Source organism: Cucurbita pepo, chromosome LG09 (genome assembly GCF_002806865.2).
Source record: "Cucurbita pepo subsp. pepo cultivar mu-cu-16 chromosome LG09, ASM280686v2, whole genome shotgun sequence".
NCBI lineage: Eukaryota > Viridiplantae > Streptophyta > Magnoliopsida > Cucurbitales > Cucurbitaceae > Cucurbita > Cucurbita pepo.
Window position 1 is genome coordinate 3,898,132 of NC_036646.1, and position 14,671 is coordinate 3,912,802.

The following is a 14,671-nucleotide window of genomic DNA, read 5'->3' on the forward strand; positions in this document are numbered from 1 at the left end:
GTGTTCGTGGATTGGGTTGGGTCGAGTCGGGTTGAGACATTAGCTGTAAATTTTTTTACCCTTATAAAAAAATGAGCCCAGCTTAACCCAACCGAAATTTTTTTTTTCATTGGATTGGTTTGAGTTGTTCGGGTCATTTATTCATAAAATATTAGTTATTAAAATAAAAATTTTATTTTTATGAACAACAAATAATTATGAAATTAAATATAAATAAATAATTGTCATAACAATAAATTTGGATCGATTTAGTTCAACTCGAGCAGTTTTAAGGGAGCCTATGAACCAACTCAATACATCCGTGCATAATCTAATCCAAACAGTCGAGTTTTTCGGGTCATCAAATTTTTTTAAACCGTTACATTTCTCACTTTCCTATTCATTGTCAAACTGTCCGCTCAATTTATTTTAAAATATTATATTAACACGTGTTCAATAACGGGAAACACTAAACACTAAATCGTTTAAAACCAATGAAATTTTAACTTTTAATTTATATTGGAATAATCTTTAATTAATAATATAATATTCTCCGCTCTTTTATTATTATTTTAAAATATTATTATTAAACTTTATTACAAAAATACAAAATTTAGAATATATTTTTTTTTATGATCATAAAAAAATATGTATATATAATTAAGCAATCAATATGATTATTATTTTTATAATCATTTAATTTATTTTAATATTGATTGATTTAGAAGACATAAAGATTCCTTTATAGCCATTGAAATCTTTTAAGAGAATCTTTGGAGAGAGACAAAATTAAAAGTCCACTAAATTCTAAAAATCTTATAATATTATTTTAATGAAAGTTTTAAACCATGGTTAAAAAGTTGACTTATTCAACGGTCAAACTATCAAGTCACACATCTTGAATCAGCCTCACACGTAGTTTAACCGTACTGTACCGAAGTGGAAAAAGATGTGGAAGCTTCGTAGACACTATGCAGGCTGTTATCTTATCTGCCTAAGAGGCTACCATTTTGTTTTTCCAGGGTTGTCGGGGTGGTTTTCTAAGTCTCTAGGGTGGTCTGATGGAGCTGACACGTATAAGGGTAGCACCTCCAACCTTGAGCGACTACACAACCTTAGAATGAGTTCGCTAGCTACATCCCATGGATGACGAGCAGGTTAGCACTCACCATGTTGTCCTCACCTGTTTAAGAGAGTTCGTTGAGATAGTACCACTACATCAGACACAAGTGATTGCTGTGTAGCCTAAGCTAGCTACTCAAGACTGTGAACTGCAAGAGCAATACACCCAGAGCCTCGAGTAAAGTTCGTGATCTTCTGCGAGGTCAAGGATGGAATGAGAGACTAACCAATGTATTAAAAAGTACATCAATTCATGTAATGGATATCATTCTCAAACCAATGTATATCTATAATAATGTCGATAACTGATTAAGACGTATATCTTCAACCAAAGGATAGAAGTTCAACTCTTCACCTCCACGTGTTGAATGAAGAACGTATATCTATATTTCTATGTTGAACGAAGAACGTATATCTGTGATTGTGTTTTCTATCTCATGTTTAGACTGAACAATAAAGGAATAGTGAAAGGTAAAGATTGTGTTTGTCAGTGATCCTACCAACCAACATTTAGTCAAGGTATCTACTCGTTTTATCGTACATTACCCGAAAATCGTAGCGGAATTGTCGAGGCCTTATCTTGCAGAGGGAAGGAGCGAACCGTCGGGGCTCTCGATCTCGAGAAACGTCGTCAGCAACGTTTTTCGACACGATTGTGTTCTTGAACTGCTTGAAGATAGTTTCTGGTTTCCTTCTATGCCTTGTTCAATCTTGATTGCATCTTGTATAGCCACAATGACTTCCTGCATCCTTGGCCTGGAAACTCCATGCTGCTGCACACACTGAATGGCGACTTCGGCGATTCTCCATACCGATTCTATTTTGACTTTTCCGTTTAGAAACGGATCGATGATGCTCGTCACGTCCCCTTTATGGACTAACGACCTCGCCTGTAGAAACCGATCAATCGTGTAAAGACTCGAGAATTACAATGATGCAGTGAAAGCGAAGATGAGCGAAGATCTTACATACCCAATGAACGATATTCAATTCACTGCCATAGTCCTCCGGTGAGACGGGTTTCTTCCCGGAGATCAGTTCGAGCAAAACAACTCCAAAACTATAAACGTCGCTCTTTTCGGTCAGTTGTTGACTAGCGTAGTACCTGTTAGATTCACGTGTTCAGTTTCACTCGCCAACGGTTTAGGGAGGAGTGATATGTCTAGGAAAAACAATAAACGATGCATACTCAGGATCCAGGTAGCCTACTGTTCCTCGAGCGACGCTCGAGACATGGGTCAAGTCTTCCTCGGCTTGCCTCGAGAGGCCAAAGTCGGAAACTTTCGCTCTCATATTGATGTCGAGGAGGATGTTGCTCGTTTTTACATCTCGATGGATGATACTTGGACTGCATCCCGTGTGCAAATACTCGAGCCCTGAAAAGAATTGATTCGAATACAAAAGGCTTGATGATGGAAACTTGAAATTCAGTGGCAAATATCATAGTTTCTAACTAGGATGAACCTTTAGCTGCATCTTCAGCAATGCGCAGACGAGGCAGCCAGTCCAAGTGCTTCGGTTCGGTACTACCTGTCGATAAATGATTAGCAGAGAAACACGGGAAAATAAACTTAAGCCTAGCAGAAGAACCGACCATATAAGTGATCTCGTAACGTTCCATTATGCATATATTCATAAACGAGAATCCGTTGATGCTCTTCTTCACAGTACCCGATCAAAGGGACCAAATTTCGGTGATGAATTCGTGATAATAAGGCAACCTGTCAATACTCGACACGGTCAGCAAATCGAGCTTAATTTCGTCATGATGAGATCGATCCAATAACAGGCTGATGACCTACCTCGGTTGTAAACTGCTGATTCCCATGTGCCGATGACTCGGCCATGATTTTAACCGCTACTTCTTTTCCATCCGCCATCTTCCCATAATAGACTGATCCGAAGCTGCCTTTACCGACTTTCTTAGAAAAGTTATTAGTTGCTTCTTCCAGCTCGGCGAGAGATAAGTAGTAGGCAATGCCTTCGTCCCCCTTGCCGATCGAGTAGCCAGAAGAGCGTTTTGTGCTGGCTTTCAGAGAACCACCTAAGATCCACACGACACGATGAGATACGTCGGAAAAAAGTGGTGCTATACGAGAAGTATTAAGCAGGTTTGTCAAGTAGAGACCTTTTTTATGATAAGGCGTCGTCCGTCTTCGAAGCTTGTGGAGTAATAGAAAACTTCCTACAAGTAGAAGTATCAGAAGTACAAGCACTCCCAATGAAACTCCTATTATAACTTTAGAATGCATGTTGTATCGTTTACTTGCATGCAGCCCGAGGTTACCGTCGTACCTGCACGATAAGATTATAACAATAAAATAGATGGGAACACCTGGTAGTGGTAGCAGTGGGCTTGGGCTGTTACAAATAGTATTAGAGCCAGACACTAGATAGTATGTCAGTGAGAACGTTGGGCCCTTAAGGGGGGTGGATTGTGAGATCTCACATCGGTCGGAGAGGAGAACGAAACATCCCTTATAAGAGTGTGGAAATCTCTCCCTAGCAAACGCGTTTTAAAACCTCAAGAAGAAACCTGAAAGGGAAAGCCCAAAAAGGACAATATCTGCTAGCGGTAGGCTTGAGCTATTACAAATTGTATCAGAGCTAGACACCGAGCGGTGTGCCAGCGAGGACACTGAGCCCCTAAGAAGGGTGGATTGTGAGATCTCACATCAGTTGAGAAGAAAACGAAACATTCCTTATAAGGGTATGGAAATCTCTCCCTAGCAAACACGTTTTAAAACCTCGAGGGGAAACCTGAAAGGGAAAGCCCAAAGAGGACAATATCCGCTAGCGGTAGGCTTGAGCTATTACAAATGGTATCAGAGCTAGACACTGAGCGGTGTGCCAGTGAGGACACTGAGCCCCTAAGGAGGGTGGATTGTGAGATCTCACATCAGTTGAGAAGAAAACGAAACATTCCTTATAAGGGTGTGGAAATCTCTCCCTAGCAAACACGTTTTAAAACCTCGAGGGGAAACCTGAAAGGGAAAGCCCAAAGAGGACAATATCTACTAGCGGTGGGCTTGAGCTATTACAAATGGTATCAGAGTCAAACACCGAGCGGTGTGCCAGCGAAGACGCTGAGCCCCCAAGGGGTGTGGATTGTGAGATCCCACATCGGTTGAAGAAGAGAACGAAACATTCTTTATAAAGGTGTGAAAATCCCTCCCTATAGACGAGTTTATGGGAAACCCCAAAGAGGACAATATCTGCTAGCAGTGTGCTTGGGCTATTACAAATAAGGACTAGTCGATTTCATTTCTAACCAGACAAACATGTTCATGCATCGAGCCAGGACTCCCTCGAGACGAGTCCTACCTCTTAAGGTCGAAACTCGTTTACGACGTTTGTCATTTTGATGATTTATCCCTAGAAAGCCACATTCTCAAAGACAGTTCAAACCACGTGGTAAAATAACAGTTTCGAGTACTTACTTAAACACGAGTTTCTTTGCCAATAACTCCGACGGTATTTCGCCCGAGAAAGCGTTGTTTTGAATATATCTGCCACATACGATTCACAGTCGATCAATATAACAAAAATGTTCTCTACTAAAACTTCGACCAAACCCGTTCGATACAAAACGCTTAAGAGTTAGAAAGTGCTACATACAGTTCCTGTAAGTTGGGCAAAGTACCCAAGTAGGAAGGCAATGTCCCTGTCAATTTGTTGTTCTCTAGATGTCTGCATATTCACCAAAAAAGATCACACAATTAAATCACAACGACGTACGCTCATTCGGTTCGAGAACGGAAAGTTGTAGATAACCTCGAGAGCTTACAAAATCTTCAAATTTACTAGATTACTCATGTCGGGCAGTGATCCTGCAAGGAAATTACCATCTAACCACCTGAAGATCGAAACGAGGACATGATAGTGAATTGCATAGGGATAACTTACGAAAACCGAGCTTCTTTACAGCAAGTTGAACTTACAATTCCGTTAATCCGTCCATAGTATTGATCTCGGGAGGAATATCGCCCTTGACGTTCTTTCTAGAGAGCTCACTGCAAGAAAAGCAGACGGATAGATAGATATATATGTCGAGGTAAAATGCTTATTTTCCTTGAATGTAGATTCAGAAGAGTTGAAGAACGTTACATTTTCGATATTCTCGGCGGTTTCGTGGCAGTACATGTCACCCATTCCCAGCTCGTTGGAACACAGGGATCGCCTTGATTTGTCTGAACGCTCTCCGCTGACATGGTACGTAAGGCATTTACAACAGCCTCTACAAATTGGAACAGAAAACACTAGTCAATCCATTTCAGTAGAGAATTTATGATCGATCACAGACAAAACACAAAAGTGTAACAGCCCAAGCCCCCCGCTAGCAAATATTGTCCGCTTTGGCTCGTTACGTATCGTCGTCGGCCTTACGGTTTTAAAACGCGTCTACTAGGGAGAGGTTTCCACACCCTTATAAGGAATGTTTCGTTTTCCTCCCCAACCGATGTGGGATCTCACAATCTGGGGTGCTAGTGTTCTTGCTGACACACCGCCCAGTGTTTGGCTTTGGTACCATTTGTAACAGCCTAAGCCCACTAGAAAATATTGTCCGCTTTGGTCCGTTACGTATCGTCGTCAACCTCACGGTTTTAAAACACGTCTGCTAGGGAGAGGTTTCCACACCCTTATAAGGAATGTTTCGTTCCCCTCTCCAACCAACGTGGGATCTCACAATCCACCCCGTTGGGGGCCAGTGTCCTCGCTGACACATTGCCCAGTGTCTGGCTCTAGTACCATTTGTAACCGCCCAAGCCCCACTAGCAGATATTGTCCGCTTTGGCCCATTACGTATCGTCGTCAGTCTCACGGTTTTAAAATGCAACTGCTAGGGAGAGGTTTCCACACCCTTATAAGGAATGGAATGTTTCGTTTCCCTCTCCAACCGATATGGGATCTCACAATCCACCCCCCTTGGGGGCCAGCGTCCTCGCTGGCACACAGCCTAGTATCTGGCTTTGGTACCATTTGTAACAACCCAAGCCCCACTAGAAGATATTATCCGCTTTGACCCGTTACATATCGCCATCAGCCTCACGGTTTTAAAACGTGTCTGCTAGGGAGAGGTTTCTACACCCTTATAAGGAATGCTTCGTTCCCCTCTCCAACCGATATGGGATCTCACAAAAAAGTTTCAGGATATCACTAATCTTCATAAGAAGATATGGTGGTGAAGAGAACCTACCATCTCGCCCATCGGTCTTGGCATTAATCTCGACATATCTGCTAATTTCCAATGCATTCAAAAGCGGTCCTCGTGTTGAATCTCGAGTCTTGACAAAGGAGAACGAAAGCACAAAACTCAAAGAGACATTCATATAACTCGGTTCATAAAGAGTATAGGTCCCATTGGCATTCTCAGCAATATTCACCACTGCATTACTCGAGTCGGGAATGTTCGGTTCCTCCAATTTGAACTTCCGAGTCTCGTTCTGACCCAATTCTTCAATTTCAGCAAAATATGCATAAGCTCTGGCATTGGCAGGAAAATCATCCAAGTTCAACCTGTAGCTGAGCACTCCCTTTGTGCCAAGAACTGCTGTTTGCATCACCTTAACAGGCGGATATTCTCTTGTCATTACATTGATGTTGTTCATAGTACTGATTCTCTCTGTCCCAGGAGCTACTCCCACAAGATAATTTTGCCTCTTCTCAAGATCTGAATCCCAAATTCTGTCATATGGATCATCTGGGTACCTATAAAAACAAACTACGTATCAAAAAAGCAGTTCCCCGAGTCCCGTTCAAAAACCATTACGTTTTTCGTTTTTGTTTTTTTGAAAACTAAGCTGTGAGATCCCACATCGGTTGAAGAGGGTAACGAAACATTCTTTATAAGGGTGTGGAAACCTCTCCCTAACAGACACGTTTTAAAATCGTGAGGCTGACAACAATACGTAACGGTCCAAAGCGGACAATATCTACTAGTGGTGGGTTTAAGTTGTTACAAATGGTATTAGAGCCAGACACTGAGCGGTGTGACAGCGAGGACGTTGAGCTCTCAAGGGGGGTGGATTGTGAGATCCTACATCGGTTGGAGAGGAGAACGAAGCATTCCATAACTTATAAGGGTGTGGAAACTTCTCCCTAGCAGACGCGTTATAAAACTGTGAGGCTGATGATGATACGTAACTGGTCAATACGGACAATATCTGTTAGGGGTGGATTTGAGTTGTTACAAATAGTATCAGAGTCAGACACCAGTAAGTATGCCAACGAGGACTCTGGGCTCCCAATGGGGGGGGGGGGGGGGGGGGGGNGGAGAGGAGAACGAAGCATTCCATAACTTATAAGGGTGTGGAAACTTCTCGCTAGCAGACGCATTTTAAAACCATGAGGCTAACGACAATACGTAACTGGCCAAATCGGACAATATTTAACTAGCAGTGGATTTGGTTGTAACAAATGGTATCAAAGCCAGACACCAGGAGGTGTACCAGCAAGGACACTGGGCTCCCAGTAGGGAGTGGATTGTGAGATCCCACATCAGTTGGAGAGGAAAACGAAGCATTCCATTCCTTACAAGAATGTGGAAACTTCTCCCTAGCAGACACGTTTTAAAACCATGATGCTAACGACAATATCTACTAGCAGTGGGTCTAGGTTGTTACAAATGGTATCAAACCCAAACACCAGGCGGTATACTAGCAAAGACGCTAAGCTCTCAAGGAGAGTGGATTGTGAGATCCCACATCAATCGAAGAGGGGAAGAACGAAACATTTCATTCCTTATAAGGGTGTGGAAACCTCTCCCTAGCAAACACGTTTGAGGCTAACAACAATACGTAACAGGCGAAAGCAGACCATATCAACCCATCAAACCCTGATCAAAGAAGCTTACCTAATCACATCCTTGCTCAAAGCACCAAAATTCACTCTAGCAGCAACTTCCAAGAAGAAATCATCTTCAAAATCAGTAGCATACATCGAAAGGTTAAAAGGGCGTAGCTCAAGAGTTGATATGAACGGATAGCCAGTAGTAGCACAGCATATGCACACATCAAATGAACTTGAAGGTGCTCTAATGATCATCTCCTTCACATAAACCCTCGAAGCATCAAAAATAGTAACAGTCGACCACTTAGTTGCATCCAAATAAAGCTCAAATTTAGGGTAAGTTTCTTCATTCTTCAAACTCCCATACTGAAAAGTTGCTCGAACCAAATACCTTCTCCGTTCCTCTGTTTCCAAAGTGTAGCAGTATTTCTTGTCGTCGATCGGAAAATCCCGCCGTGTTCCATATTGCATCAAGTTCCCATGTGGGTTTTCCACCGGCGATGAGCCACCGGCAGCCATGACTCCGGCGTCGGATATCCATGCCAGACCTGTAACTGGGTCGGTGTAGTTCTTGGAGCCACCACAGTCTATACTGATGAACTCTGTTTATGAGTTTGGTATTACACAAATCAGCGATGTGGGTATCATTTTAAATGAAATGGGTATGCATTTCTAAGCGTCAATTGATTTGAAAGTGAGAAAAACAAAGATTCATTTGGAAAATTCGTTGTTTGCTTCAAATAAAACAAGAACAGCACCAGAAAGCAAGAAGGAAAGAACACATACCTTTAACCTGACAATCGACTGAAGAAACGACGAGAAGAATCAAAACCAAAAAACGAGGAAAACCCATTTGAAGATCAAAGAAAATGAACAAAACCCACTGATTTTTATCACTGATTTGCATTACAGTGATAGCTATCACGACGTAAACAGTGTTCTAAGCTCCACTGTCACATGGCGGTCCACCTTTGTCCTTTGTCTATTCCATGTTGACAACAGTTGGAGAGGAGCTCACGTTAATGCAATTGGAGAAAATGAAAAGCATGTGGTAAAGAGTTTATGTTCGAAGTGTGGATCATACAATTCTAAAGAGTCGTGGTTCCTTACAAATTGTATACACCGGATGTACTAGTGAGAAGGCTGAACATCGAGCGGTGCGCCAGAAAAGACGTTGAACCTCAAAGGGGGTGAACACTAGGAGTTTTCCAACGAGGACGCTAGGCTACGAATAGGGGTGCTGAACTCCGAAGGAGGTGAACATCGGGGTGCGCCAACGAAGACACTACCCACGAAGGTAGGTACTAAACCCCGAAGAGGGTGGGTGTGACAACAAGGACGCTGGGACACGAAGGGGGGTACTAAACCCCGAAGAGGGTGAACACCGGGCGGTGTGTCAACAAGGATGTTAGGGCACGAAGAGCGGTGCTGAACCCTGAAGGAGGGTGTACCAACAAAGACATTGGGCCACGAAGGGAGGCACTAAACCCTGAAGAGGGGGAACGCCAGACAGTGTACCAGTGAGGACTCTAGGCCACGAAGAGGGGTGGATTGTGAGATCTCACCAGAGGAACAAAAGAGAAACAAAAGAGGAACAAAGCACTTCTTGTAAGGGCGTAAAAACCTCTCCCTAACTGACACGTTTTTAAAACCTTAAGGGAAAGGACATCCAACCAAATCCTCAGCGTTGATTTCGGTACTCGAATAAGTCTTTTTCCAACCCGAAACCATATCACGGGCAACCCCGTTATCTTTTCTTTTTGGAAAGGAGTGTCATTCGAGCTCTAGCGTAATATTTATCGAAAAAGAACCAAATTTTAAGAAATCATTTTACTTTCATTACAAAATATCTCAAAATTCATTAAAATGTCTGAAAAAGCATATACTTTTATAAAGAAAAACGATAAAAAGAAGCGACAAATGCATTAATCAAGGTAGGCCATGCAAGAAGTTGAGAAAATAATTAAAAACAATAATAAAGCTATAAACTTTAGTCTTTGTGGTTCAATATATATTCTCTGGCTATGCTTTAAATCAACTTTTGCTTTTAGTTTTAAACAAAATGCTTCCTTTTTCTCCACTTGGGACAGCTTGTCTGCACCACTTTTTAAGCTTTGAAAAAAATTGCATACACGGATTTGTTATGGTCCCTCGTTGTTCGTGACGAAATCTTGTTCGTGTCCGCCTTTGAAATGGCCAAAGAATCAAATCACACCGTAATTTTATGAGATTGAATTGTTTCAAGTTATGTTAGAAGTGTTCGTGGAGTTTTGTATATCCGTTTGTAAGATCCCACGGTGGGGCTGGGCCGCTACAAATGGTAGCAGAGTTAAACACTAGACGATGTGTCAGTGAGGAGGCTAAACCTCGAAGGGGGGTGGACTCGAGGCAGTGTGCCAATAAGGACGCTGGCCCCAAAGAAGGTGAATTGCAGGGGTCCCACATCGATTGGAGAATGAAACGAGTGCCAGCAAGGATGTTGGGCCCCGAAGGGGGTGGATTGTAAGATCCCACATTGGTTGGGGGAGAACGAAACACCCTTATAAGGGTGTGAAAACCTCTCCTAGCAGACGCGTTTTAAAAACCTATATCTACTAACGGTGGGCCTAGGTCGTTACACTATTTAATCAAAGCATGGGTATGCAGATTATCAATCTCAATTGCACGATGTTCGTGGGCGAGGTCGGAGAATTTGCAGGATCAATTTTCCCGTGATTTTTTTTTTTTTTTTTTTTTTTTTTTTTTTTTTTTTTTTTTTTTTTTTNGTTTCGATCAAGATTCACACCTAATGGCCTAGCATTCTCCTGCATCCCGTGTCATAGTGTGCGACACTCGTTCTAACCTGATGAACAAGTCAGTCGTATGAAAATTGTGAGTTCTAGAGAATTTGAACGTATGATCGAACCTCGGTCATGTTTTAGAGAAAGTGTTTTAAAAGATGTGAGTAAGGAAATGCGTTAAAAGCTATTTGTAAGAAAGCAATGTTATAGGCTAAAAGCAAATAAGTAACAACTACAGTTTTAACCGGGTATGAAGAATTGACTACTAGTCACATCCCCTGTCATATGTTTTCGGGCATCTCAGCCTTGATGGGACATTTTGGGGCATCTTAACCCTGGTGGGACATTTTAGGGCATCTTAACCCTAATAGGGGTAGACATAATTTTGGTAAACAGTCATACGCCCAGTGTGAACACAAAAATAGTAAAGACCTAAGCATATATGAAAGCAAGTAAGCAAGGGTTTGGAACAGGCATGTGGCTATGGACAAGCATGACTATGACATTTGACACACGGTCATAGGCAACACGCCTTGGACAAGCATGACCATGACACCACGTGGTCACGTTACTTACTCATCTATCCCCACATACCAACACAAGTTTTTTTAGTATGTTTTGTACTCACAAACGTGCTTAACTTTAACATAGAATTGATTCAAACACGCTTAAGTTTGAAGTTCATATGACTGATCCACCAAAAACCAACATGCACCTTGTTACTCTTGCAGCACTCCTATGTTGGGTGATTGGTGGAATAGTCTTCACACGTGACCATTTGTCGCAAGGAATGTCAGAGCTATCAGCTGTCGAATCTGAATCCTACACCTGAGTCGTTACATTTAATCTATATATATTCTTTCGAATAATTTTTTATTTTTCTATTAAAAAACATAAAAATAATAATAATAATAAATAAATAAATAAAACATCCCGATAAATCTAATAATATTTATATTTTTTTACGTCATTTTTAAAATATTTTTTATATTTATAAAATCGGGACTAGAATAAAGAATATAATCCTTCCTCGGCCCCGGTTAAAATAAATAAATAAATTATATATAAACCCTTACCTTTATTTTTAAAAATAATGGAATAATTATAAATAAATTATATATTCTCTTTCATTGTCTGTAATATTTATATAAATCCTATGAATCTTAATTTAAAGTAAATTGGTGGGCCTCTAAATAAAATGGGCTCGGGCTGACGAAGTGACCCGGCCCAATTCCGACAAAGTGACCCGGCCCAATTCCGACAAAATGACGTTTTAATTACCAAAGATATTGTTATGTTATTTATTAGAAATAATTTTATTAATCATACATAATTCGTTCTCGTTAAAGTCCTAAGGTCGATAAACGAATCTAAAGAAGATCGATCGACTACAACGAGTGTCTACTAAGGTCGAGATCCTTGAAAGCTGACCCTATGAGAGTTAACCGAGAGCTGTATTGAAGGGAATGAATTATTAACTCTGAATGAAAGTCATCGATTACGAGTTAAACTAAAAAAGTAAATAAATATTTTTTTTTAAAATACTGTTTCGATCGTGTAGAAATTCATCCGCAAGATCTTTTTCATTATGTGAGAGTCGGGTATTGAGAATTTGAGCCGGGTTTTATTAATTACGAGGCTTTAAAACATAAATTTCAACAAATTTTCACGTTCACTAAAGCTCGTATGACATATATTATCGAGCAAACTGAATACCCATTTTTTTATATTTGAAAAATTTGTAATCTCTAAATTAAAATAAAAAACCAGACAAAATCTCACAGAATTGAGATCGGGAAATCACATATGAAAGCCTATTTCTCGATCCCGATCTTGCTCGTGCAATTCATATCAAGAAATCGCCTCTAGTAGCCAATATTTATATTTCTCGATCTCGATCTCGGTCTCGATCTCGGTCTCACTTGAATATAAGTATTGTTTTAGTTTACGTTTGTTGGAAAAGATCGAGGGAAATAAGAAAACTGAGAAAAAGAAGTTCTCGTACTAATAGAATACAAATTTTTATTGATTGGTTACGATTATATAAAGACGAAAACAACGACGAATTAAAATTCTCTAAAGATTTTTTTCGATGGTGAGGACTTTTGTTGGATTGTGAGACAAGAATTGGATAGAAGTTTCAGCTTTGACTTACTTGAACGAAGGAAACTTCCTAGCTTGCATGTGCACGAGATGCTTGTACGTGCACCGCAAGAAAGATAAGAAGACTTTTGACTTGATGCCCAAGTTACGACCCCATATCGATTTAGTCCATTTGAACCTAATTTTAAAAAACTCGAACACTCGAATAGGTTAAGAATCTATTATCTGCAAAATTAAAAGTTTCAAAGACTAATTCGAGGGTATACCACGGTTTGGGTCGAAGAATTTTTTTGGACCAACCCGAAATTTCAGAATGGTTGGGTTGGTGACCCGAATAACTCGAATAGAGTTTACAACTCAACCCAATCTAATTCTCTATTTATTTTATTGGATTAGGCTATTGATTTTTTTATAGTTATTTTTAAATAAAAATTATACTTATTCACAGTACATTTTACATTAATAACTAAAATCTCACCAAACTCAAATATCAAACATTCACAAGTCACAAGTTACCGTAACAAATGTCAAATATTTTTAATTTTCGTAAAAATCTTAAATGCAGGGTTGGATTGTAACCCTATTTTTGAGTTGGTTGAGTCAATATCAACCCGTGAACGATCTCAAATTTTTTATTTTTAAAAAATTCAACCTAATCCAAATCGAAAAAAAATTATAACCCAACCTAAATTTTGTGGTTTGAGCTGAGTAATCCGAGTTGGTCAGATTATCCTGTCGTATGAACACCCTTAATTGAGAGACTAAATTGATATAAATTTAAAGATCCCGAGAAAAAACTTGAAAGTCCAAAAATAATAATAATAATAATAATAGAAAATAAAGACTAAATTGTCAAAATAAGGGACCATTTAGTTTATATTAATTGGAAATAATTGAACGCAGATGTGAAATACCAATCTTAGCCTCCAAGTTCTGTAAATAATTATTTATAAAATAAAAAACTTTTCTTAACCAATCAAATTAGGTTGATTTTTTCAATTTGGTATTTTACATAACTACCCTTTTCACAAAACGTTTTTTCACGAATGCCTCACCAAAATGGAAGGTTAAAAAAGTAAATAAAAAATTAATTTTTTATTTTAAAACTCGAATTAAATGAGGAGACTTCGTCATAATTTTATTTTATTTTTTTAAATTGAGTTGCTGAGGTTATTCGAATTATTTATTAAATTTTATATTTTTAATAAAAATAAAATATTAATTCCTAAAATATCTATTTATTTATTTTCAAAAACTCAATTAGATTATTCAAAAGAGTGTAAAAATATCTTTTAAATTTTTTAAGAATCGTAAATAATAAAAAAAATAATTATGAAATATAGCAAACATGTATATTTTAGAATTATAAATAAATTCAAATTGGTTCGATTTAATTTAATCTAATTTTATAAAAATACATGAAATAAATTCATAATCCAACTTAAACGGCAAAACTCGAAATATATATATATATATATATATATATATATATATATATATTCAAATTGGTTCGACACAATCTAATCTAGTTTTATGAAAATACATAAAATAAATTTATAATCCAACGGCAAATCTCGAAAAATATTTATATATCATTTGAATTAAAAAAAAAAGATATATATATATATATTTAAAAAATAATAATTTATTATTATTATGGGGGAGGGGAGAAACAAACGAGGGGATAAGCGCGTGGAATATGGCAGTTGGAATTTGAAACGGAGGCTAAATTAGAGGAGGGATGGCCCACAATTCCTTCAACGCTGAAACCGCCCTCTCCCGCCATATTTGAGGGTCCCTCAACAGAAACCGACACGTGTCCTTCTCACCTTTTCCCCATTATTTTATTTTATTTTAAATAAAATCTTTTTTCTTCTCCTTAATCCCACCCTCTCTCT

General features: G+C 39.1%; 1 protein-coding gene across 3 annotated transcripts; it reads right to left on the minus strand.

The window, feature by feature from the left end:
• Positions 1-784: 784 nt before the first annotated feature.
• On the minus strand, positions 785-8,892 carry LOC111801759 (probable LRR receptor-like serine/threonine-protein kinase At1g67720). Of its 3 annotated transcripts, none has more exons than XM_023685903.1 (16): positions 8,677-8,892; positions 7,955-8,492; positions 6,299-6,810; positions 5,209-5,338; positions 5,043-5,114; positions 4,889-4,957; positions 4,720-4,791; positions 4,542-4,610; positions 3,230-3,396; positions 2,904-3,145; positions 2,696-2,822; positions 2,566-2,631; positions 2,291-2,477; positions 2,074-2,206; positions 1,648-1,991; positions 785-1,162 (listed from the first exon to the last, which is right to left on the minus strand). In XM_023685903.1, the coding sequence occupies exons 1-15, from the start codon at positions 8,795-8,797 to the stop codon at positions 1,677-1,679; spliced, it is 2,820 nt and encodes a 939-aa protein (XP_023541671.1). In that variant the 5' UTR covers positions 8,798-8,892; the 3' UTR covers positions 785-1,162; positions 1,648-1,676. The 3 variants fall into 3 exon arrangements, with proteins under 3 accessions (XP_023541671.1, XP_023541670.1, XP_023541669.1); XM_023685902.1 differs by having other exon boundaries at positions 1,160-1,296; XM_023685901.1 differs by lacking the exon at positions 785-1,162 and having other exon boundaries at positions 1,365-1,991.
• Positions 8,893-14,671: the final 5,779 nt, after the last annotated feature.

Coding starts and splice junctions, on each gene's coding strand:
- LOC111801759 (XM_023685903.1), bottom strand. CDS start 8,797: ATGCAAATCAGTGATAAAAATCAGTGGGTTTTGTTCATTTTCTTTGAT. Junction 5,115..5,208: donor CCGCCGAGAATATCGAAAAT/GTAACGTTCTTC, acceptor CTTTTCTTGCAG/TGAGCTCTCTAGAAAGAACG. Junction 4,611..4,719: donor TTGCCCAACTTACAGGAACT/GTATGTAGCACT, acceptor CGTATGTGGCAG/ATATATTCAAAACAACGCTT.